The 22,994-nt window shown below is 63.4% G+C and overlaps 6 protein-coding genes across 8 annotated transcripts in view; 4 read left to right on the top strand and 2 right to left on the bottom strand.

The window, feature by feature from the left end:
* The window catches only part of ARHGAP39 (Rho GTPase activating protein 39), a 109,075-nt gene extending 107,214 nt beyond the window's left edge, over window positions 1–1,861 (top strand). For both annotated transcript variants that reach the window (XM_047074360.1, XM_047074359.1), the window contains 2 exons: window positions 69–238; window positions 324–1,861. In XM_047074360.1, coding sequence (XP_046930316.1) covers window positions 69–238; window positions 324–518 — 365 coding nt within the window. In that variant the 3' untranslated portion in view covers window positions 519–1,861. The remainder of the gene's footprint in view (window positions 1–68; window positions 239–323) is intronic.
* Window positions 1,862–2,622: 761 nt separating this feature from the next.
* Window positions 2,623–4,325, top strand: CUNH8orf82 (chromosome unknown C8orf82 homolog). The gene is made up of 3 exons (XM_047074358.1): window positions 2,623–2,797; window positions 3,437–3,485; window positions 3,743–4,325. The coding sequence occupies exons 1-3, from the start codon at window positions 2,636–2,638 to the stop codon at window positions 4,186–4,188; spliced, it is 657 nt and encodes a 218-aa protein (XP_046930314.1). The 5' UTR covers window positions 2,623–2,635; the 3' UTR covers window positions 4,189–4,325.
* A 2-nt stretch (window positions 4,326–4,327) lies between these two features.
* LRRC24 (leucine rich repeat containing 24) lies at window positions 4,328–9,817 on the top strand. Of its 2 annotated transcripts, XM_047074355.1 has the most exons (5): window positions 4,328–6,019; window positions 6,595–6,930; window positions 7,086–7,364; window positions 7,528–7,696; window positions 8,378–9,817. In XM_047074355.1, exons 1-5 carry the CDS (start codon window positions 5,948–5,950, stop codon window positions 9,304–9,306), a joined length of 1,785 nt encoding a protein of 594 aa, XP_046930311.1. In that variant the 5' UTR covers window positions 4,328–5,947; the 3' UTR covers window positions 9,307–9,817. The 2 variants fall into 2 exon arrangements, with proteins under 2 accessions (XP_046930311.1, XP_046930312.1); XM_047074356.1 differs by having other exon boundaries at window positions 4,328–6,930.
* On the bottom strand, window positions 9,818–13,663 carry LRRC14 (leucine rich repeat containing 14). Its single transcript, XM_047074357.1, has 4 exons — window positions 13,238–13,663; window positions 11,778–12,131; window positions 11,012–11,596; window positions 9,818–10,919 (listed from the first exon to the last, which is right to left on the bottom strand). Exons 1-4 carry the CDS (start codon window positions 13,240–13,242, stop codon window positions 10,352–10,354), a joined length of 1,512 nt encoding a protein of 503 aa, XP_046930313.1. The 5' UTR covers window positions 13,243–13,663; the 3' UTR covers window positions 9,818–10,351.
* Window positions 13,664–14,035: 372 nt separating this feature from the next.
* Window positions 14,036–20,473, top strand: RECQL4 (RecQ like helicase 4). The gene is given in 23 exon segments (XM_047073888.1): window positions 14,036–14,216; window positions 14,299–14,405; window positions 14,618–14,761; window positions 15,006–15,614; window positions 15,617–15,671; window positions 15,674–15,777; window positions 15,849–15,975; window positions 16,105–16,218; window positions 16,323–16,454; window positions 16,539–16,631; window positions 16,709–16,845; window positions 17,296–17,379; window positions 17,462–17,641; window positions 17,720–17,899; window positions 17,972–18,086; window positions 18,191–18,453; window positions 18,536–18,815; window positions 18,895–19,024; window positions 19,106–19,275; window positions 19,355–19,535; window positions 19,618–19,765; window positions 19,942–20,050; window positions 20,139–20,473. Coding segments are annotated over 23 exon segments (3,768 nt in total). The 3' UTR covers window positions 20,264–20,473.
* A 79-nt stretch (window positions 20,474–20,552) lies between these two features.
* MFSD3 (major facilitator superfamily domain containing 3) lies at window positions 20,553–22,994 on the bottom strand. The gene is made up of 5 exons (XM_047074354.1): window positions 21,784–22,994; window positions 21,260–21,407; window positions 21,050–21,174; window positions 20,873–20,982; window positions 20,553–20,770 (listed from the first exon to the last, which is right to left on the bottom strand). Exons 1-5 carry the CDS (start codon window positions 22,463–22,465, stop codon window positions 20,597–20,599), a joined length of 1,239 nt encoding a protein of 412 aa, XP_046930310.1. The 5' UTR covers window positions 22,466–22,994; the 3' UTR covers window positions 20,553–20,596.

The following is a 22,994-nucleotide window of genomic DNA, read 5'->3' as shown; positions in this document are numbered from 1 at the left end:
CACTACAGGGGTGCCTGCCCAGCAGGCTGGGCTGAGCCCTCCCCCTCCCCCCTGCCCTGTGTCTGTAGCGTCGCTGCTGAAGCTGTGGTATCGGGAGCTGGAAGAGCCCCTGATCCCGCACGAGTTCTACGAGCAGTGCATCGCACATTACGAGAGCCCTGAGGCCGCCGTGGCCGTGGTGCACGCGCTGCCCCGCATCAACCGCCTGGTGCTGTGCTACCTCATCCGCTTCCTTCAGGTACGCGGTGGGGCACTCCCACCCCCCCCCACCCCCCCAGCACTCAACACGCCGGCCTGGGCCCACCCTCCTCTCCCTTCCGCAGGTGTTCGTGCAGCCAGCCAACGTGGCCATCACCAAGATGGATGTCAGCAACCTGGCCATGGTCATGGCACCCAACTGCCTGCGCTGCCGGTCAGACGACCCGCGCGTCATCTTCGAGAACACTCGCAAGGAGATGTCATTCCTACGCGTGCTCATCCAGCACCTGGACACCAGCTTCATGGAGGGCGTGCTATAGCACGTGGGTCCCAAGGACCAAGGATGGGGACAGAGCCGACGCTCGGGTGTGCGCCCGGGCAGGGGAGCACGCCGGGAGGGGGGAGGGAACGCCCCAGCCGCGGAGGCAGCATGCCAGGCCCCGCCCATGCCCGCCCCAGCCCTGGAAGCCCCCAGCTCTCCCACCCAGGCCCCGGGCCTGAGGTCGCAGCCAGGGCAGAGGGGTTGTGGGAAGGGCGTCTCTGTCCGCACACCCCCCCCTCCCACCCCGCTGCCTCGTGGCCAGTTCTGTGGGCACCGCCCCGCCCACCACCGGCCGGTCAGCCCCGAGAAAGTGCCTTCTGTTTCCTGGAGCCAAGTGACACTGCCCCTCCCGGCCGGCCCGAGAGCACATGCCACCCTCCCCTGGAGCTGGGGCTCCTGCGCTCAGCCTGGCCCTGGCCTGGACCCTGCCCGGCTGCCCCTCTTTCCTCTGCCCCTCCCCGGTTCCCCTCTGTTTCCTTCCTGGCCTGCAGCCTCCTCCTGCCCCCTGCCACCTGTGGCCTCCAACGTGGAGACCGCGGGAATTTGGGGGCCCCAGGGCACTGGGCTGTCCCATCACCAGAGCAGGGCCTGGCAGACTCTCTCTGGGTAGGGAGGGGCCCCCAAACCAAAGTCCTCTGGGGTCGGGGGCAGGGTTGAGCAGGCATTCTTGGGGCAGGGTGGGGGTGGGGGGCAAGAGTATTTTTTTCTTCGTGTAACTATAAATTCAGAATCTATCCAGCACACCAACCCGCCTGTGTATAGAGATATAGAGGGAAAGATATAAGAACTAAATTTGCTAATGACATAGTTTTAACCCAAATGCTATTTATCTCTGAGCCGTCCTAGCCTGTCCTCTGCAGAGCAAGTTGATCTCACTCCTTCATTTTCTTCGCCACTTTCTTGGCTCCTGACCAAAAACCAAACCCTGCCCCATCCCCATCTGGGACCTGCAGTAGAAGAGAGGGAAGGAACCCCAAGCTGGGGAACCAGGGAGCGCCCAGGAGTGCCCTTCCTCAAGGCCAGAGCTGGGGTTAGGAAGTACCTAGACTCTCAGTTTGTACATTTTCCATTTTGGAATTTTGAGTTCCAATTGTAAAACTTAATTTCTCCCCAGTTTATATATATATACATATATATATATATTTTTTAGAGTTGAGTTTTTATTTATTAAAAACAAAAAAGCCCAGCCCTGCCGTGGCCCGGGTGTTCCCTGAGGTAGCGTCCTCAGTCGGGTGGTCTCCGGGCCTGGGGTGGGTGGCCCGGCCACAGACTCTGGCTCTGACGCATGGACTCAAGAGGTGACAACACTTTGTGTGAATAAAATACATACGGACACTTGAGAGCCATGGTCACTTTCTGTCGACTCCTGTTCTTCCAGTCGCAGCAGGGCTGCAGGGGGCTGGTTTGGGGGTTGGGCAGCCCACCACATAAGCCAGCCTGTGGGCTGGCACAGTCACCTGTGTGGACAGACCAGAGGAGAATGCGGGGGGGGCGGCAGCGGTGGGCTGCAAGCAAGGCTGGTTCCTGGGAATGAGGGCCAGGAGGAGGCACCAGGTGGGTGTTGGGCCGCCCTGCGCCTTCTGAGGCCCCCGGGGTATGTCTCTTGACCTCTTTATAAAGGCCTGTCTGCGCGGGGAGTGGGCTTTTTGCGACCCTCCCTACCCTCAATCTGCCATAGACGGCTAGGCAGTGTTGATTCCGAAGCTGCTTGAACACGCAGACTCCGCCCCACCAAGCTGACTTTCTGAGCGGTAGGCCGAGAGGCAAGTGCCGGCGGTCGGCCCCCGAGGGCAGAGGGACAGGGACAGAACCTGCACTCCCGCCAGGGCCCCGTTCCCAGTCCGTCTCGCGTGCGCACCCCGCCGGCAGGCGGTCTCTTCCCCCCCACCCCCACCCCCCACCCCGGCGGGATGGCAGGACGGGCCGCTCCCGCAGGCCAGAGAATGAACAGCGTCGGGGCTGCCCACGGCCCTGGAATCCCGCGCGATCCGGGAAAGCGAGCTCCGCGACAGCTGCCGGAACCAAAGTGTGAGGCCGCGGAGTCGCGGGGAGGAAGCCTGTTCACGCAGCGCCAGTCCCGCGTGACCCGCGCGCCGCTTCCGGTGCGGGAGGAAGATGTGGAGGGCATGCAGGGCGCTGCGGCCCTGCGCGGTGGTCTTGGCGCGGTCCCCGGGGACCCGGGCCTGCGGCGGGGGCGGGGGCGTCTCCTACACGCAGGGCCAGACCCCAGAGCCCCAGACGCGAGAGTATTTTTATTATGTGGATCATCAGGGCCAGGTGGGCCGGGAGCGTGGCCGGAGAGGTGGGGCCAGAGAGGGGGCGCCTGTGAGAGGGGCGGGGCCGGATGGGTGGGCGGGGTCTCTAAAGAATGAGAACTTGACTGCTGAGGTGGGACCGAGAGTTGGACCGCCTGGGGCGCCCGGTCTCAGCCCGAGACGGGTCGACCCCCGCCCCGCCCCCCCCAGCAGCCAACCTGCCACAAGTTGCTGCGTCTCGTGCGCTCTGCATCCCCAGATCCTGCCCGACCCTGTGATCCCCAGCTTCGGGTCGCCCTGCCTGTTTTGCAAGCCCTGGCAGAGGAATCATCCAGCATATCCGGGAGGAAGCAGGTCCGGGAGCCTCCGCGGAGGAGGTGGCACATCTGATTAGAAACTTTTAAGGAGGAAGGGAGAGGTACAGGGAGGACATGGCAGCTCAGGAACCCGCACGGCCCGGAGTGCGGGATAGATGCAGGAATGTTGGCAGGGTCCTCAAGTTTACTTTCCACTCGCCTCCCCGCACACGGCGTGCACAGGAGCGCAAGGAGAGTGGACACTGGCCCCGGCTCAGGCCTGCCCAAGCCTCCCCGCCCTGGGGCCGACTCTGTCGGGCTTCCAGTTGGGACTCATGGGCCACGGCCTGCCCCTCTGTCTGCAGCTTTTCCTGGATGACTCCAAAATGAAGAACTTCATCACCTGCTTCAAAGGTACCGGTGCAACTTCTTCCCCACCTTTCTTCTCCCTTCGGCAAGGCTCTGCTCCCCAGCCTGCCGACTGGCCCGTCCGAAGCAGAGGACTGGGCATCCTGGGCTCATGAGCCCTGCTATCTAGAGTGAGGCCAAGGTGGTGTGCCCACATCCGGCGCCAGCCCGTGGCGTTGCCCAGGGCTCGCCGATTGCCTGGGGAAGTAGGGCCGCGGGTAGGGTAGCGTGGCATGGTAAGCAACCGTGTCCTTCTCCTCCAGACCCACAGTTCCTGGTCACCTTCTTCTCCCGCCTGAGACCCAACCACAGCGGTCGCTACGAGGCCTCTTTCCCCTTCCTCTCGCCCTGCGGCAGAGAGCGCAATTTCCTGCGCTGCGAAGACCGGCCGGTGGTCTTCACGCACCTGCTGGCCTCGGGCTCCGGGCCCCCGCGTCTCTCCTATTGCGGCGGCGGTGAGGCCCTGTCCGTGCCCTTCGAGCCGGCGCGTCTGCTGCCTCTGGCCGCCAACGGCCGCCTCTACCACCCCGCGCCAGAGCGAGCGGGCGGCGTGGGTCTGGTGCGCTCCGCCCTAGCCTTCGAGCTTAGCGCCTGCTTCGAGTACCCGCCCAGCGCGCCGGCGCTGCCCTCACACGTGCGCTGGCAAGGCCGCCGCCTCGCCCTCACCATGGACCTGGCCCCGCTGCTGCTCGCCGCCTCGCGGCCCTGAGCCGCAGGCAGGAAGGCTGGCGGCCGCTGGTGCCCCTGGCCCCGCCGAGGTCCCGCCCTCTCTCCCCTCACCGCTGTGGCCCGGGCCGCGCATCGCTGCGCACGCGCCACCGAAAGAGCGCGCCGGCCGAATGCGCGTGCGCGTGGTGCTCGGCGCTGTCCGAGGTGCTGCCGCGGCTTCGAACGCGAGGAGGGGCGGGGTCGCGGGCCCTTCTACTTCCCCCCTCTCCCCCACCCCCAACACCTCGGGCCTGGGGCGTCCTTTGGTTCGGCCCTCGCCTACAGGGGCAGGGGCAGGCCCCGGCCCCGGCGGCGCGGCTGGAGGCGCAGGGGCTCCAGTACGCGTGCGCGAGCGGCGTCCGCCCCTCCCCCGCCCTGCACTGCTCGGTGGGCCTGGGCGCCTCGGGCTCAGCGGGGGAGCCGCGCCGCGGGAGCGTCAGGTGAGGGGGCGCCCGACCCGAGGTCAGTGGGCATGGGGGTGGGATCGGGGGCCTTCCCGGCTATGTCCCCAGCGCGCATCGAGAAGGGGAGGCGACCTGGCGGGGACCACGCCCTGCCCTGAACTGGCCCGGGACAGACCCAGCTGGAGGGGATGCAGGTGACACCATGGGGGATCGAGGCACGCGACTTGGGCTTCGCACTGCTCCCGAGGGGGTCGCAGGGTTTCCTCGCCGCTCCAGTCTCCGCACAGATGGGTGCCCTGGAGACGGTAACAGCCATCGCAGAATCCTGTGTGTGACGCCCCGCCCCCTGCCCAACCGGATTAGAGGGCTGTCCTCTGGGTAAAAGGATTTCTGGGCTGGCCTCCTCTGCTCTTCCCGCCTGGGCCCCCATCCCTGCTCAGGCCGGCCCTTTTATTCCAATCAGCGTCTAGGGGGTGTCCCTGTGAACAGTGCCCTGAATCCTGAGGAGGAAGCCAAGAAGCCCCTCTACTTAGGAGGACTGGCTGCTGGAGCCTGATTGGGCAAGACCTGAACCAGCCCTTATGCTCAGGGAAGTGGATCCCAGGAGCCCAGAGTATGCCTTTAGATTCTTGGGCTTCACGCACATCCTGAGACACCTGGGAACTGACTCTGCCGGGGCCAAAGCTGTTCCATTAAAACTTTTGCTGTGCCTACCTCATTTCTAGTGACTTTAAATAATCATATGAGTTACAATTTAGAGCAAGATTCGAACAGACATCAAGGGCACTTGGTCCCTTTCCACATGACTCACTCTTGCTAGCAGAGAGACTTGGAAAACAGGCAGTTATTCAGAGTGTGGACCATTTGAGGAAGGGCTGGAGGCTGCATCACAGCACACCCTCAGCTTTGCTGTCCCTGGCTCCAGACTAGCTGGCTTCTCAGCCCATGTCCCCACCTTGAAAACTGGACTCACTGTGCCTGGAACTAGACACAGGTCTTCCCATCTTTATAGGATCACCGGTTCGTGTGCATAAATCCTCAACACACTATATATTCCTTTACCATCCAGGAGGTCACTGCTCCCAGAGCCCACTTGGGAACTATCCTAGAAACCCAGTTGGTGGCCCAAGGCCCCAACCCAGCTGTTCCAGGGCCCTTCCTACTCCCCAAAACAGAAGCACTTTTCTGGGAAACAGCAGAGAGAACGTAGGCCATGGCTCGTGAACTGACTTTCCTATTGTGTATCACATCCCCCAATTGTCTAACTTAAAGTTCCTGAGAATTAACCCTAATTCTGTCTAAGCTGTTCCACCCACCCTCACCCCCACAAGGGCTTGGGCAGGAGCTGGCCAAGCTATGCTTGCATTTTCCTGTGGCTGGTGGCTCCCAGGATCAGTTCTACCCATGTTTCCCATCAACATACATCAGGTGGGTCCCAGGGTCAGGAGACAGAGCATGAGTTCTAGGGATAAAAGGACTAGACTTAATGCTGGGTCAGGGTCAGGTGAAGACAAGGACACGTGGTGTGGGGCCTTGGGCTTCGTCTTGGGGGCACAAGACTTCTGCCCTGGGCTCTGCTTTTGGACGTCTCCATGTGGACAAGGAGAAATGTCTTCCTAGAGCCTCTTCCCCTTCTAGCCTGCACTTGGGTAACTGGGTCCTGGGCTTCACCACCTACATGTTCCCAAGCCCACACTTTGCACCAGCCTCTTGTACCTTAGAGTCAAGGAGTGGCTAATTGCTAGAAAGTAGAGACGCCCACATGCATGAGTGCAAAATCCCTTACGGTGCCAGATGGAAATAGATGGGAAGAGAAGGGGGCTGGGGTGGTGTTGGCTCTCCCCACATGGCCAGTGTGGTAAGACTAGGAACTCTGGAAATTCTAAATTGGAACCTGATGCTCCAAATCTTCATGACTGTGTTTTTGCAAAGGAAAAAAAACAACTTTTTTGTTTCTTGTTTTTGTTTTTATCGGTTGCTTGAACTGATTTATAACTTTTCAGAAATTAGACACAGGGTGTGGGCCTCCATCCATGTTCTTCGCTGGCTCTCAAGTGTTAGGGGCAGGCCTGCCAACCTGTGTTCCAGGAGGCACATCACATCCAGGGTGGACCATAAGGAGGCCCGTCAGGAGGTTGCAGCTTCGTGGTCCGCGGCCGGTCCCGCGGGAGATGGCCCCGGGGGCGCCCACATTGCTGCTGCTGTGGCTGCTGTGGTTCCCTGGCTTCCCGCCCCGCGCTGTCGGCTGCCCAGCCGCCTGCCGCTGCTACAGCGCCACGGTGGAGTGCGGCGCCCTGCGGCTTCGCGTCGTCCCGCCCGGAATCCCACCCGGGACGCAGGTGGGCACGGCTTGGGGCCACTGGGCCGCGGGCTAGAGGCGCCCGCGACACGGAGGGAGGGGTGTGTGAACGTCCCCGTGGGTGCTGGAGAGCCCCAGGGGAGGGAGACTCCCTCAGCAGGGTAAACACCCTCCCACCCTCCCTCCGGCCCGCAGACGCTGTTCCTGCAGGACAACAGCATCGCGCGCCTGGAACCGGGCGTACTGGCGCCTCTCGCCGCCCTGCGCCGTCTCTACCTGCACAATAACAGCCTGCGCGCCCTGGAGCCAGGCGTCTTCCGCGCGCAGTCACGCCTGCTAGAGCTAGCGCTCACCGGCAACCGGCTACGCGGCTTGCGAGTTGGCGCTTTCGCGGGCCTGGCCCAGCTGCGTGCACTCTACCTGGCTGGTAACCAGCTAGTGCAGCTGCTGGATTTCACCTTCCTGCACCTACCGGTGAGGGGGGAAGGTGGGCAAGGGCAAGGGTCCTCCGATACCTCCACCTGCCCTGCGGGGCTAGAGCAGTGAAAGGGAGAAAAGTTAACCCAGGTTAGCTCCGTAAGAAGGGGACCTGGCCGCCAGGGCCCCTTCCCCTGATGATGTGCTGTCCTTCCCTCAGCGACTGCAGGAGCTGCACCTGCAGGAAAACAGCATTGAGCTGCTGGAGGACCAGGCCCTGGCTGGGCTTTCCTCACTAGCACTGCTGGACCTCAGCAGGAACCAACTGGGCACCATCAGTCGTGAGGCCCTACAGCCCCTGGCCAGCCTGCAGGTCCTGCGCCTCACAGGTACCTCCTGGGGAAGGTTCTCATGCCAGGGTATCTTCCTCGGCCACAGTGGTGGCAGTGGGAAGCAGGCCCAGGTGTGGAGTGGGCTTTGATGGCAGTGGCTCTGAATCCCAGACCATCCAGGAGCGCTCTGGAAGGTCATACCATCACCTGGACCCATGGGCAGCTGATAGGAATGGGAGTGCTGGAAGGGGCACAGCTCAGGGACTTGGCCTAAGGATTAAGACAGAAAAGGTAGAAATCCTCTGTTGAGGGACTGGACACTCGGGAGCTATGGGGGGGGGGGGGACAGACAGAAACTGGAAAGACGAAACTAGGGCTGGCATTTCCAGGACACAGCACCTGAGGACGAGGCTGACAGGATTGGCGAGGTCTCAGTGCTGTGGGATGCCTTTGGGGACACCGACTATCCACCCAAGTAATGGGACTTGCTGCAGGGAGAGACTTCAAAGGAGCAGAGGCTTTCTTAGAAATTAGTGAACTGGACCACGCAGCACAGAACTGCAGGGGGAGGGAAGAGCTTGCCCACACTCCAGGGAGCTTGAGGTCAGAGAAGAGGTGGCAGGGGCCCCTCTCCGGGAGGTGGGAAAGGGGTTCCGGTTCTGGCCAGCAGAAGCCCAACTGCACAGGTTGTTCTGGGACCATTCCTGAGCTACCCGTCCGCCACTGCTCTGCCCACAGAGAACCCATGGCGCTGTGACTGTGCCCTGCACTGGCTGGGAGCATGGATCAAGGAAGGGGGCCAGCGGCTGCTCAGCTCCAGGGACAAGAACATCATGTGTGCAGAGCCCCCGCGCCTGGCACTTCAAAGTCTCCTGGACATATCTGGCAGTAGCCTCATCTGCATCCCGCCCTCTGTACACGTGGAGCCGCTGGAGGTGACGGCCAACCTGGGTGAGGACCTGCGCGTTGCCTGCCAGGCTTCCGGCTACCCGCAGCCCCTGGTGACCTGGAGAAAGGTGGCCCAGCCTCGTGAAGGGCAGCCACGGGCCCAGATCCAGCCAGAAGGCGGGGCACCGCGCCCAGGCGGGCCCGGCGCCTCTGACACGGGCAGCGGCATGCTCTTCCTCACCAACATCACCCTGGCCCACGCTGGAAAGTACGAGTGCGAGGCTTCCAACGCCGGCGGCGCCGCCCGCGTGCCCTTCCAGCTCCTGGTCAACCTGTCCCAGCAGCAGCAGCTGCAGCTGGCGCCCCCGCCGCCTCCGGCCGCCGGCCCCGTCAGCCACGAGCCCCTGCAAGAGGCCGGCAGCATGGCCTTCCGCGCCCTGGGCCTGGCCACCCAGACGGCCATCGCGGGCGCCATCGCGCTCCTTACGCTCACGGCGCTGCTGCTGGCGACCATGATCTGCCGCCGGCGGCGCAAGAGAAAAAAGGCGCCGGGACTGCCGGGGGAGGGCGCGCTGTTCGTCAACGACTATTCGGACGGGCCCTGCACCTTCGCGCAGCTCGAGGAGCTCCGCGACGAGCGAGGCCACGAGATGTTCGTCATCGACCGTTCCAAGCCACTCTTCGCCGAGGGCCCGACGGAGGCTGCCGATGGCGCAGCAACCGGGCCGGCGCAGGGCCTCCCGCTGCAGCCGCCGGCAGCCTACGAGATCCACTGCTGAAGAGTGCGGCCCAGAGGGGCGGGCGGGCGCTCGCTGATGACGTAGTCTTCGCGGATTGGCAGGCCCGTGGGCTCGCCCCGCGCATGCTCCAGCGCAGTCAGTAAAGGGTAAAAGCTGCGCAGTGTGCGGCGAGCCATGTGTGGGATTTGGGGGCCCGAGGGCGGGGCGCAGGCACCTGCGGACCCCTAGCTCTGCGGACAGAATCCCTAAGGCGTCAAGGGACGGTGGCCGAGGAGGCTCCCCACGGCCCTACCGAAGCCCTCCAGAAAAGATCCCTCCAGCATCACCCTAATCGCTAGCTCTGCAGGTCCGGCCACTGGCCCGCCAGCCCGCTGGAGGACCTGGGGCCTCCCCAAGGTGGGAGAGGCGAAGGGCTGTGGAGGTGCCCAGGAAAGGGGGGAGGGGGGCAGCAGACCGGAAGACAGCTGTTACCCAGTGGCTACGCTGGAGGGGACAGCAGAGCCAGTGACATGTCATTCTGACCAGTTAGGACAGAAAAAAACACCACAAATTTAAGTTCCAGACACACTGCACATTTGTACCTTAATGACACCCGCTGGCTCCAAAGCCCAGCCAGGTTGTCTCCCGGGTGCCAGGGCAGAGAGAACCATGAAAGGCTCCAGTGCGTGGGGACCCAACCCACCTTGAAGCAGGTCCCTGTTCCAGCTTCAACCCCAGAGCAGTCTGTTCTTGGGAAGGGCCCAGACAGAACACCCTCTCTCAGCTCACCGCTGGGACCCCAGAAACATTCCAAAGAGAGGACCAGGACACCAGAGGGCAGCCAAGTGCACCCAAACCAAGCCTGGCCTTAACAGGCCTGGAATCCAGCCCTTAAGCCCACAGTCAGCCAGTCAGGGGAACAGGTACAGGGCAAAACCTCGCAAGGTGCTCCACCAAGCATCGGAAGGCTGCGAGAGCCCAAGAGCAAGGAAACCAGAGACCAGTGACTCCGTGTCAGGCCTCCAACAGGGTCCCAGCAAAGGCTCTGTCTACCTAAGGCAGGGAGGGGTCTCCAGCAGCCCTGAACACCAGGACAGCCTAGAGGTCATAGACTGAAGTAGTCTGCGGCCAGGCGCCCATAAATGTCAGTGGTCCAGAGCACATGAGCACGACCTGAGGCCAGTAGCAGCTGGTGCAACTCCGCCTCCACACGAGCAAACTTCTCCTCATTGATGGAAGCTTCCAGCAGGACAGAGGCAGGCGGTGGCCAGGGCAAACCCTCATAGCAGTCCACAGGGAAGGGGTGCACCACTGTGCGTAGCTCAGCCTGCACTACCGAATCCCGTAGGAGCTCCTTGAGGCCCGCCATGGACAGTGGGTTGCCATAGAGACCGAGGTAGCGGAGGCTGGTACAGCGCGTCAACACAGGGAGCGTGGCCAGCAGCTGGGTATCAGCAAGCTGGCACTCAGTCAGCTCAAGGTGTAGCAGTGTGGCTGCTGCTGCCTGCAGCAGACCCTGGAAAGGCTCCAGCTGGCTGCCGGACAGGTCATTGCCACTAAGGTCCAACTTCTTGAGGTGGACAGCATGGGGGCTCCGTGCCAGGAAGCGCAGATCCTCGGGCAGCAGGGCACAGAAGGCCAGCTCCAGGCTCTCCAAGGGACTCTGCAGGGTGCTATAATAGGGGACACAGGTCACAACCAAGTAGGACCAGGGCAGGGTCTCGGAAGAGGGGGAAAGGACAGGGCAATAGTGGGGCTTGCTCACCTGAGCAGCTGGTCCAGCCGCCCCGAGAGAAGAGAGGAGCCCATGCTGAGCTCCCGCAGACAAGTGAAGCGGCCCATCTGGGCCAGGAAGTAGCGAAAGTTGTCCTCGCCATCCACAGAGGGCTGCCTCGAGTCCCCATGCACATAGTGCAGCCGCAGGCTGGCCAGGTGCTGGAATCGGGCCACATGTGGGATGATAACAGACAGGCCACGCAGGCCCAAGTTGTTAAAGCGCAGGTCCACACGGCGCAGGCAGCCCGCATCCAGCAGCTGCAGCAAAGCCACAGTGTTGCGCATGGGCAGGTCCTCAGCCCGCAGGTCCCGGCAGCAGAGCCGCAGGGGACTGCCCACACTGCTCCGGAGTGCCTCCCGCAGGAACGAGTAAGAGGCCCGGTTCACCCGCAGGTCCACACGAACCTCCACAGGAATGGGGGCTGGCCCAGGATCCGTAGTCCCGCCCTGCTGCTGTGCTATGCAGGTGCGGGCCACAGCTGCTGTGCAGTCCCACATGCTCATGGTGCCAGGGTCCTGCTCCACGCCGTCATCCAGTAGGCCCGTCATGTCCAGCACCCGCAGGGCATGCTTCCTGGGAGCACGGGTAGGCTGAAGCAGGAGACAAGGAAGCAGAACCCACACCCACTCCCAGCCACCTTGGGACAGAAGCCACATGCCTGTTTCCGCACTGAGCTCTCGCACTCGCCTGGAACCTCAGGGGGGAACCCTCTCTGCACCCCCCAGGCCTGAGAGCCCCTCGGGTGCACCCATACCTGCAGAGAGGCTGTGTGCCAGCCTCGGTCTCTGGGGTGTGGAGCCGGGCTGTCAGCCCCAGGATCACAGCCTGCATGCTCTCTGTGCTGGGGCGCTCTTGCAGCAAGGCCCGGCTGCAGTGAGCACATTCCTGCAGCAGCTGCTGGAAGCTGAGCAGCGGGAAGGGCCATGTGTGCACCAGCTCGCGAAGCACAACAGTCTTCTTGTCCATGAAGGCCACCTTGAACAGCAGGGGGAAGAGCTCTCGAGGCAGCAGGGGTAGGGCCTGGCAGGCAGCTGGCTGACACTGGAGCACCTGCCGCGTGCTCAGGAACACAAGCGTGTGCATGGCGCCGGGCCAGGCAGGAAGCCACCTGCAGGGAAGGGCCCTTCAGCGGGGAGGACAGACCCCAGGCCGCCGCCCGGCCACAGCCTCCTCCATCGCTGGTAGTGGGAAAACCCAGCGTGGTGCTTAGCACAGAGCTGGCACTCCATGAAGGACCGTGGCACCAAAAAGCAAGTGCTAGGTGCCTGACAATGGGTTGAACTGAATGAAAATAGGAACGGGGCCACCCCCCCGGTTCCCTACTTCCAGAAGCATGGTGCCTCTTTAGGGAAACTTAGCCATCAAACGGTACATAAATAGCACAACACCAAAAATGACCACTGGCCTGGGTGTGCTTTTGATGACTGTTGCTCTGCAGGACCCCCCCCCCAAAACATCTGTACTTCAGACCTCACAAAGCTGCTTATCAGAGATCCTCTTTTCTTCAAAACTAGAATAAAGCTCACAAAGCACACAAACACTTGAGGGGCTAAGATACTCCCGAGGGGCGGGAACCTGCCCCACCCTCCTCCAGCTCTTGCAGGTGGTCCTTGGACAGGAACTGGAAGCACTGACGCAGCTTAATAAATACCAGCATAGGTAAAAAGAACGGGGACCCAGGGAACATTGTGTCCAGACAGCCTGAGTAACCCAAGCCTTCAGCACGACCCTCAGTCCTAACTACTATGGTCCAGTAGTACTGCCAAGCATGGAGATCTTTGCAGACTTACAGAAAAACAGAAAGCAAACCTCATCCACCAAAGTGTCTGTCACCTGTCTAAACATCTCCCTTTTCCCTAAAAAACCACAGTGACTCTCACACCTATAGGATTCATAAGACCCCAGGCCAGGAATTGGTCAGATGGGTACAGGCAGCAGCAGAAAGCGCATCCAAGTTAACAAGGGGCATATAAAAAAGGCCTGGGACCCCGGGGGGTACCTGGATATCAGCCCTGTTACTGACTTCAGCAGCAGTAACAGCCAGTGGACTCTCAGCGGGCCAAACATCTCATCCTCAAAACTGCTTCCCAGTCATCCCCCCAGAAACAGATTAGAAAACTAAGCCCTAAATCTTGCCCGGCCAAGGTCACAGCCTGGGCGATGAGCTCGGGGAAGAGGGAGCAGTCGGGCCCCAGAGTCCCTGTTCTTCCGGACCTCATACACAACGAAAGTCCTTAGGGCACTGGTTCTTGAGAAGCCCCGAACGTCAACCCTCGGCCTTGCTCTGCCTGTAGACAATTCTCGCGAGGACGACTCATACCTCGCTGTGACAGGACAGACCAACCGAGCACCTGTCACGAGAGGAAACGAAAGCAGCCAGTGTGGTCACCATGGGAGGAGCCTCTTGTGTGGTGGCCGCCGCCCCCTCCCGCCGGCCCGCGGCTCCCGGCGTTTGCCCCAAGACGCCCCCCGCCCGGCTCCTCCCGGGCTCGGGCCGAGGGACACCATCAGTGCGACGCCCTCCGCCTCCCGGACGGGATATGCCCCTCGAAGCCGGTGCGTCGCCCCCCGGGGCCCGAGGTCGCTCTGCCCGACGCGGGGCTCCAGATCCTTCCCCACCCCGCAAACGAACCGCCCGACTCCCGCTCCCGCCTCCCGGGCGGCGCCCGCCCCGAGCACCCGCGCCTGCTTCGTGCAGCCAGGGAGGGCCGGGGGCGCACGCCGCCCCGCTCCATCCCCAGCCGGCCGCCCGCGCTCACCGGCCCCACAGCCGCTACGACCGCCACCGGCCCCGCCTCACGGTCCGCCGCGCCCCGCCCAGCGCCTCTGCGCACCGCGATGACGTAGCCACCACCCATTGGTCTTCCCATGAGGGTCCCACTGATTGGCTGCCCCGGAGGAGGCTGCCCAGACGCCCCGCCTCCGACCCTGCGGGACGCCCCCATTGGCTGGCGGCCGGCGTCTCCCTCGCGGCGGGAGATTTGCGGAGCCCGCGGCCGCGGGGCGAGCGCCATGGAGCGACTGCGGGACGTGCGGGAGCGGCTGCAGGCTTGGGAGAGCGCGTTCCGGCGGCGGCGCGGGAGGCGGCCGGGCCAGGTGCGGGCTGTCCGGGGACGGGGGTTGAGGGTGCGGCCTCCGGCTGACGCGCTCCCTTCACAGGAGGACGTGGCGGCGGCGCCTGAGGATACCCGGGGTGAGCCCGCCGACGCGGGGCGGAAGGAGGGGCGCAGGGTGGGTGGGGCGACCGGCGGCCCCCCAGTAACCCTTCACCCCATCCCCAGCGCTCTACCGGGAGTACCGCGCCCTGAAGGAGGCCCTGAAGGAGGCAGAAGGGGTCGGACCCCGCGGCCCCAAGCAATCGCTTTCCGTGCAGGCAGAGGAGGTACCCAGGCCTTGACGGCCCAGCCTCCCGGCCAGTCTCCTGCGTGGCAGAGCCCAGAGGAGCCGTGAACGAGCCTGGGTGGGGCACAGAACATTGGGGGAGGACTGGACATGGTGGAGGAGGGCCTGGGGGCTGGGGAAGGGAGCTGGGGACAACTTCGCCCCTCGCACCAGCCTTTCTCTGGCTCGGACTCCCACCGCCTCTTCTTGCAGGTGCCAGAACCCAGCTGCTGGGGGCCCCACTTGAATCGGGCTGCGACCCACAGTCCACATCCTCCTCTTTCTGGGCCAAGCCGGCCAGGGTCTGTGCGGGACTACGGGGAGAGGCTTAAGGCCAACCTCAAGGGCACCCTGCAGGTGAGAGCTGAGAGCCAGGCAGTCAGTGCATCCAACCCGTACCCAGAGCTGCTCTCCACTCAGTGACCGGACCCCCAGATACCCTTTTCTGCTAACCCTTCCACGCACATGTGCCTGTGCAAACGTGCACACGTACGCTCTTGCAGCACTAATCAGGCGGAAACTCCTGGGGGGAGTTCAGGTCTGCGGCAGCCTGGAGACCTGAGTTCCTGCTTGTTGGTCTGTTCCCCCGCACCCCCACCAGGCTGGGCCAGCCCTGAGCCGCATACCCCGGACTCCACGAAGACACTCGTCCGAGATGCCCACCCCAAGGCCACCAGGTGCAGGGGCTGCCCTCATCTCTCCAGAAGAAGTCAGTGAGGTGCCCTTGCAGCCTGCTGGGCCCCAGCTGAGGCCGGGCTGCCTCCAGCAGCTACAGGCATCCTTGAGCCTGCGACTGGGCTCCCTAGACCCTGGCTGGCTGGAGCGGTGTCACAACGGGGCCCCAGATTTTCTGGGGGCTTCCAGGGCCTGCCAGCCTAACTTGGGTGTAGAGCAGTCACAGTCTCTGACTTCACGTGTGCCATCTGTCCCTGGTCCCAGCACTAGCCCTGAGGCTCAAGCCCTACAGACAGCTGGAGTCAGTGCAGGGAGCCCCCAACCTGGCGACAGTCAAGGCAAGAGGTGCACACGGAATAGGGAGCCAGAGGGGAGCCCTGCACAGGCCCAGCAAGACAGTGGCCAAATAGGACCCCTGCCTGAGGAAGCTGGGACTGCAGAACATGCAGAAGACCCTTCGGGAAAACCCCTGTGGGCACAGCGCCCCAGTGGCGCCACAGCCTCCAGGTACCATAGCTTCAGCCTCCCGGAAGGGTCACCTTAAGTCGAGCCAGGTCGGGGCAGGCTTGGGGCACGGCCCACTTGTACATCCTTCTAGAGTAGCTGTGCGGAACGGAGGTAATTACGTGCGGCTCAACATGAAGCAGAAACGCTACGTGCGGGGCCCGGCTCTCCGTGGAAGGCTCCTCCGCAAGCAGGTGAGGTGCTGGCAGGCACTCCCTTCACCCCTACTGCCTCCTGCCACGTGACCCTCTCTTACGGCCCCCAGATGTGGAAGCAGAAGTGGCAGAAGAAAGGGGAGCATTTTGTAGGTGGTCGGCCCAGAGCCACGCTCAAGAATTCTTGCTTCCGGTGTGGGCAGCTAGGCCACTGGTCATCCCAGTGCCCCCAACCAGGTGAGACCTCTGCTCTGGTGGTGGGCCGGGCTGAGGTTTTTGGAGAGGACTTGTACTCTTGGGGGGGGGGGGGGGGGAGTACCTGTAGCTCAAGTAAAAGATTCTGTCTGCTTCTTCTACCTAACCTAGAGCATACCCCAGCCCCCCAGAAGAAAGGTGGTGAGAATGAAGACGACACACAGACCCTGCTCACTTTGGAGGAAGTAGTCCAGAGGACAGGCAGTGCCAGCTGCCGACTCCCTGGTGAATGAAAGGGTGGAGGGCAGGTTGTAGCTAGGTGTGTTTTTGCTAGAATGACCCCACCCCAGCCTGGAGTTCACACACCACCCTTTTCCATCTGTTTCTAGTGAGTGAGAAAGATCCGGAGCCTGCTGGGCCTGAGCTGTTGGTCACCGTGGAACAGCCTGTGCCCCGGGTGCCCTGCCTGCCCCCTGCCGTGCCACCACTTTACCCACCAGGGCCCTCTGGGCAAGTGGCAGGTGAGCAGATGCTTTTCAGCTGAGAGCCTTTACTGGGGGATGGGGGCAACTTGAGGCCATGCTGACCAACACCTGTGTCCACAGAGACGCCAGCTGAGGTATTCCAGGCCCTGGAGCAGCTAGGGCACCGTGCCTTCCGCCCCGGACAGGAGCATGCGGTCATGCGGATCCTCTCTGGTGAGCTTGGCTGTTGGGGGATGGGACAGGGCCAAGGCCCGGCCACAGGATAGCACACTGACCCTTGTTCCCACCAGGCATATCCACGCTGCTGGTGTCGCCCACCGGTGCTGGCAAGTCCTTGTGCTACCAGCTCCCCGCGCTGCTTTATGCCCGGCGGAGCCCCTGCCTCACACTGGTCATCTCTCCCCTCCTGTCTCTCATGGACGACCAGGTGCGCAGACGGGACCCCTCCAGCACATGCAGAAGGCGGGAACCAGTGCCCACGGCTCTTCCGACCCTTTGGGGCTGCTGTCAGTTACTTGGCCGGAGCTGTAGAGAGCTCAGCTATTCTCAGCCTGCCAGCTCTGTCCACAGTCCCCGGCCTGGCAATGGTCCAAGGGCAGCAGGGACACAGCTGGCCAGACCTGGGTCCACCCCCAAGAGGAGCAGCTCTAGGGAGGGAGGACGTCCCCAGTGGGGCCTGTCTGCTCTTGGCACTCCTGAACCAAGGCTCACAGGGGGCTCTGAATCCTTAGTCACAGGATCTACGAGCTGGGACTTTTCTCCCTAGGGAGCCCAGGTTGAAGATGGCAACAGCTGTCAGGCCAAGCACCACTGAGCGCTGTTTGAGGAAGAGCAGGGGAAGGGTGGCTTCCAACTGGTTGTCCTTTTGTACCCACAGGTGTCTGGCCTGCCCCCATGCCTGAAGGCAGCCTGCATCCATTCAGGCATGACCAGGAAGGAGCGGGACTCTGCCCTGAAGAAGGTGAGGGAGGGGCCTTACACAGCAAGATGGGTAGGGACAGAACGCAGGCCCTCGATGATGCTCCTGACCTTGCCGTCCTCAGGTTCAGGCGGCCCAGGTGCACGTTCTGATGCTGTCACCCGAGGCACTGGTTGGGGCTGCGGCAGGGACCCCTGGCTCCCTCCCTCAGCTGCCTCCCGTTGCCTTTGCCTGTGTCGACGAGGCCCACTGCCTGTCCCAATGGTCCCACAACTTCCGGCCCTGCTACCTGCGTGTCTGCAAGGTGAGCCTTCTTTGGGGTACAAGCGAAGGGGCAAGGCAGGGTGGGTGGGGCACCTTCACTGGCTCCTCTCCCACACAGGTGCTGCGGGAACACATGGGTGTCCGCTGCTTTCTGGGTCTTACGGCCACGGCTACGCACAGCACCTCAAGAGACATGGCTCAGCATCTAGGCGTGGCTGAGGAGCATGTCCTCAGAGGGCCAGTCACCATCCCCACCAACCTGTACCTCTCTGTGTCCACGGACAGGAATCCAGACCAGGTGAGTGGACACACCGGGGCCTGGCAGAGGCACTGCCTCTGACAGCCCGTGCTGACTGCTGTCGCCCACCAGGCTTTGGTGACACTGCTGCAGAGTGATCGTTTTCGCGACCTGAACTCTGTCATCGTCTACTGCAACAGACGCGAAGACACGGAACGCATTGCTGCGCTGCTCCGCACCTGCCTGTGTGAGGCCTGGGACCTGGGGCCTAGAGGGGAGGTCAGCAGGGCTGTGCCCCACGGACCTGCCCCAGGAACACGTTCTACCCAACTGTCTGTGTCTTCTCTGCAGGCCAGGCCCCGGAAGCTGTGGCCGAAGCCTACCACGCCGGCATGTGTGCCCGGGAGCGGCGGCGGGTGCAGCAGGCCTTCATGGAGGGCCGGCTGCGGGTGGTGGTGGCCACAGTGGCCTTCGGGATGGGGCTGGACCGGCCAGACGTGCGGGCCGTGCTGCACCTGGGGCTGCCCCCCAGCTTTGAGAGCTACGTGCAGGCTGTGGGCCGGGCTGGACGGGACGGCCAGCCCGCACACTGCCACCTCTTTCTACAGCCCCAGGTTCTTACTTGCCCCACTTGAGCTCCCCCCACCCCACCCCACCCCACCCCACCGCCCCACGTTTACAGCTATTCTTTCGCAGGGTCAGGACCTGCAGGAGTTGCGTAGACACATGCATGCCGAGGCCTCCGACTTCCTTGCCGTGAAGAAGCTGGTACAGTGCTCGTTCCCACCCTGCACCTGCACCCATGCCCAACAGCCCCCAGAGCAGGAGGGAGCCAAGAGCCAAGAGAGGCCTGTGACCGTGACCTCCCTGAGCAAGGCCGAGCAAGCCAGCAACAAAGGCCTAGCCCAGTGCCTGGGTCATGAGCGGGCACTCCCAGTGCAGCCGCTGGTGCAGGCCCTGGACATGCCTGAGGAGGGTGAGGAACCGGGGGCAGGAGTGGGTACCTCCCCGCATCCCCACGTCCCTGTGTCCCCTAAGCCCTGCTCTGCCTCCAGCCATTGAGACGCTGCTGTGCTACCTGGAGCTACACCCACGGCGCTGGCTGGAGCTGCTGGCACCCACCTATGCCTACTGCCACCTGCGCTGCCCTGGGGGCTTCCCCCAGCTCCAGGCCCTGGCCCGCAGGTGAGCACACATCCCACCCCAGGCTGGGGCCAGGGACACAGGACCAGGGCTGCTAATCACATATCCCTTTCCCTGGGACAGGTGTCCTCCACTGGCGGTCTGGTTAGCCCAGCAGCCACAGGAAAACATAGGCGAAGGAAGCTATTCCGTAGAGTTTGACGTGGTTAAGTTGGCCGACTCGATGGGCTGGAAGCTCGCCCCTGCAAAGCAGGCTCTCCGTCAACTGCAGTGGTACCCAGAGCCCAGCACAGGTGAGCTCTGCCCCCAACCCTGCTTGGACCCAGCCCTGCTTGCCGCCCTCCTGCCTGTGTCTCACAAGCTCTCTGGCAGGTGCACATCGGGACACAGGGGTGCTGGTGGAGTTCCGGGAGCTCGCCTTCTGTCTGCACAGCCCCGGAGACCTGACAGCCCACGAGAAGGACCAGATCTGTGACTTCCTATATGAACGTGTACAAACCCGCGAGCAGGAGGCCCTGGCACGCCTGCGACGCACCTTCCAGGCCTTTCACAGGTGCAGGAGAGGTGGGCGGGGCCTGAGGCCACCCCCGCTTCCCCCTCTGGTGAACCGCGCTGACAGATTCCTCTCACCCCAGTGTAGCCTTCCCCAGCTGCGGGCCCTGCTTGGAGCAGCCTGATGAGGAGCACAGTGCCAGGCTCAAGGCTCTGCTCAGCGGCTACTTCGAGGAAGAGGGGCCAGGAGGCATGGAAGACGAGCAGGGCCCAGAGCCAGGACAGGCCAGGGTGAGTGCCAGCCCCTCCTGGGGGGTTGAAGAGAGGACACAGGCCTGCGGTGAGGTCAGGCAGCAAAGTGCGTGCACACGCTTACACACTCTGTCTCCTGCCTTGCACCACGGTGGGCTGTGTGGAACTTGGTGCTGTGGAAGCGTGGGCTGGCCTTACGTGCCTGCCACCCACAGATCCAGGACTGGGAGGACCAGATACGCCAGGACATCCGCCATCTCCTGTCCTCGTGGCCAGACCAGCAGTTCTCGGGCAGGGCTGTGGCCCGTATCTTCCACGGCATCGGTGAGGGCCTGGGAGGCTGGGTTCGGACATGGGCAGGGGCCAGGTCTGGCCCAGAGTCCTCAGGGCTGTGTCTGCCACTCCACCACAGGAAGCCCCTGCTATCCGGCCCAGGTGTACGGGCGGGACCGGCGTTTCTGGAGAAAACACCTGCATCTGAGCTTCCGTGCCCTGATGCGTTTAGCTACAGAGGAGATCCTGCTGTGGGGCCACTGACCACCCTGCCGCAGGCCAGCCCTGCTCCCCCACGTCACACACAGGGGGCTGTGTGGCCACCGTGCCGAGCGAGCCAGGTGTGGCAGTTTATCAGGGAAAAGAGAAGGGACATTTGTGGCCAAGACAGTGACCGGCTACCTGGGCGAAGCCCACCACCAGAAGCGGGGCGAAGAGGCCCCAAAACGCGGAATAAAAAATGCTCAAGTCATTCTCAGGAACCCTCTTTTCTTATGGGGCAGCCCCCACAGCCCGAGGACAGCCTTGCCCATCACACGTCCCAGACAGCTAGGCCGTGGGCACGCTCAGCTTTATTAGGTGGGCTGGCCACCCCGCTCAGGCCAGGGCGCCGGGTGCCAGACCCAGATACAGAATGGGCACGCCTGAGAGAGCAAGGAAGAGGGAGAAGCAGAGATGCAGCCCCAGGCTGTCAGCCAGGGCTCCAGCCAGCGTGCCCAGGAACAGCTTCCCCAGCAGCTCCAGGGTGGCCAGGAGGCTGTAGTGTGTGGCCTGCGGCGGGTGGGGTGGGGTGGGGTGGGGTGTGAGATCAAACGAGGGCTTGCTTGCATCCCAGCCCTGCAGCCCCTGGGCCTCCCAGCCACACCGTCTTACCTGCAGGGCACTGGGTGCCAGCTGGCTGCAGTGCATCATCAGGGTGAATGTGGTGGTTGTAACCAGGCCCCCCAGGAAGTGTTGCAGACACAGGCTCAACAAGGCTGCCCCTGGGAGGGCCGAGATGAGTAGGGCCCGGGACTCTGGACTCCTCCCCTCCCGTGGCCAGCCCCTCACCTCTCAGGACGGTGCTGGGGCCCAGCCTGACCCCCGGGGTGTCCAGGTGGAAGAGCAGGGTGGTCTGGCAGGCCAGGCCACCAAGACGGAAGCGAAGCACAGATCTCAGCAAAGGCAGTGGTTGCCTGGGGTGGGGAGATGGGGCAGGTCAGGGAGTGTGGGGCAAGGCAGGTGTGAGCAGGTGGGTGGGGCAAGCTGAGGAGGGCTCACCAGTGCCTGGCCAGCAGGGCCCCGCCCAGGGACGAGCCTACAATGGAGCAGACCACAGCGCCCACACCGTTCCACAGGCCCAGCTCTGGAGTAGAGATGCCATGGTCCAGCAGGAAGAGCGGAAACAAGCTGCTGGCGCCCTGCTCACCTGTGGGGAGAACGCGAGCAGGGGGGCTGCCCACCTCTCTCCACTCGGGGCCTCAGTTGCCTTCCCCTAGCCAGGCCCCTGCCTTGCCCCTGTCTTGGGCCACGGGTGCCAGGAGACAGCTGGGACTGGGCATCAGCCAAGCATAGGGTCAGCATGAAGCGGCATCTGAGACCCAAGGGGCTATGGCTGGAGCTCACAGAAGCCATGCAGCCAGAGCTGGAGAAGGACCAGAGGCAAAGCCCAGCCGCAGAGCCAGGCTGGGCTCCAGCCCACAGTTAATACCCCAGAAGGTGGCCACAAAACGGGTTCCAGGGCTCCTGGGGATCCACCTGCAGGCTCCCGTCCCTGCTGTTGCCTGACTCAAGGCCTCACTTACCCAGTTTGTAAGTGAGCACAAAGCCTGCTGTCCACAGAGTACCAGGCATGGCCAGCAATTCCTGCAGAAGGTGCAGGGTGCGGAGGGGTCGTTCTGAGGGCTGAGATACAGGCAACTGCTGCAGGGCTGGTGCAGCCCAGACCAGGGCAGCAGCCAACCAATAGATGGCAGCCAGGAGCAGAAAGAGCAGGGGCCAGGAGAGGGTGGGCACGAGGGCCAACAGGCCCCCTCCCGCCAGCACTGCCCCTAGCTTATAAGCGACCACCTGCACCGTGTTACCAGGCCCTAGCTCGGCTGGCTCCAAGAGTTGTACGGCCAGCGTGTCCAGGGCCACGTCCTGCACAGCCGCACCCAGGTTCAGCAGCAGAAGCAGCCCTGCCACGGTGACAGGCAGCCCAGCCTGGCCAGCTTCTGCAGGAGGCAGGACCGCCAGCAGCCCACACACCAGGCCCAGAGCAGCCGTGCTGAGCATCAGCCAGACCCTCAGGGAGCCCCGCGTGTCCACCAGTGGGGCCCACACGAGTTTAAACAGCCACGGCAGGTACAGCACTTTGGCCAGTCCCACACGTGTCAGGGAGAGGCCGCGCGCCCGCAGCAGCACGGGCAGCAGGCCGGACTGCAGCCCATAGGGCAAGCCTTGCACTAGGTAGAGCCCGGCCAGCGGCAGGAGCTTCCCATGCATGGCCAGGAGCGCGGGGAGCCCGAGGGCGAGTGCTGGGGGATCAGGGGCTGGGGCTGGGCCTGGAATCTGGTGGCCCGGGCTGGGTTCAAGGCCAGGTCAGAGCCCGGATCGGAATCAGAGGTCCGGCTTGGAGTAGGGGCAGGCAAAGCGGTTCCGGGTGGGGTCCGCTCCGGTCAGGATGAAGTCAGGGATCATACGGCGTCATGGCTCTTGGGCTGGGCCAGTCAGGTCAGGGCTGTGCAGGCTGGCGTCCGGACCGGTACCCTCGGGTCCAGAGGCGGCGCACCCTCCACGGACCGCTCTCTACGCAGCCGCGAGATGCGGCGGCCACAGAGCTTGAGAAGCGGGCCAGAGCGCCGGCTGCCCTCGGGCGCCCCCCGTGGCCACTCCGGGTGCGGCCGGGGAGCCTTGAGCACGCGCCGCGGGCAGCCTGGCTGATGTTGAGTCTGTGGCCCATCCCGGTCCTTCCCAAGGTTATCAGGTCCGACTCCCAGACCCCCTGGACCCACACCCTAACTCTGCAGAAGTG

Source organism: Lynx rufus, unplaced genomic scaffold (assembly GCF_022079265.1).
Source record: "Lynx rufus isolate CCGP_SWC_20201006 ecotype Redwood Valley unplaced genomic scaffold, mLynRuf1.p SCAF_12, whole genome shotgun sequence".
Lineage (NCBI taxonomy): Eukaryota > Metazoa > Chordata > Mammalia > Carnivora > Felidae > Lynx > Lynx rufus.
The sequence above is the reverse complement of the archived record's forward strand: the minus strand, read 5'-3'. Positions and strand labels throughout refer to the sequence as shown.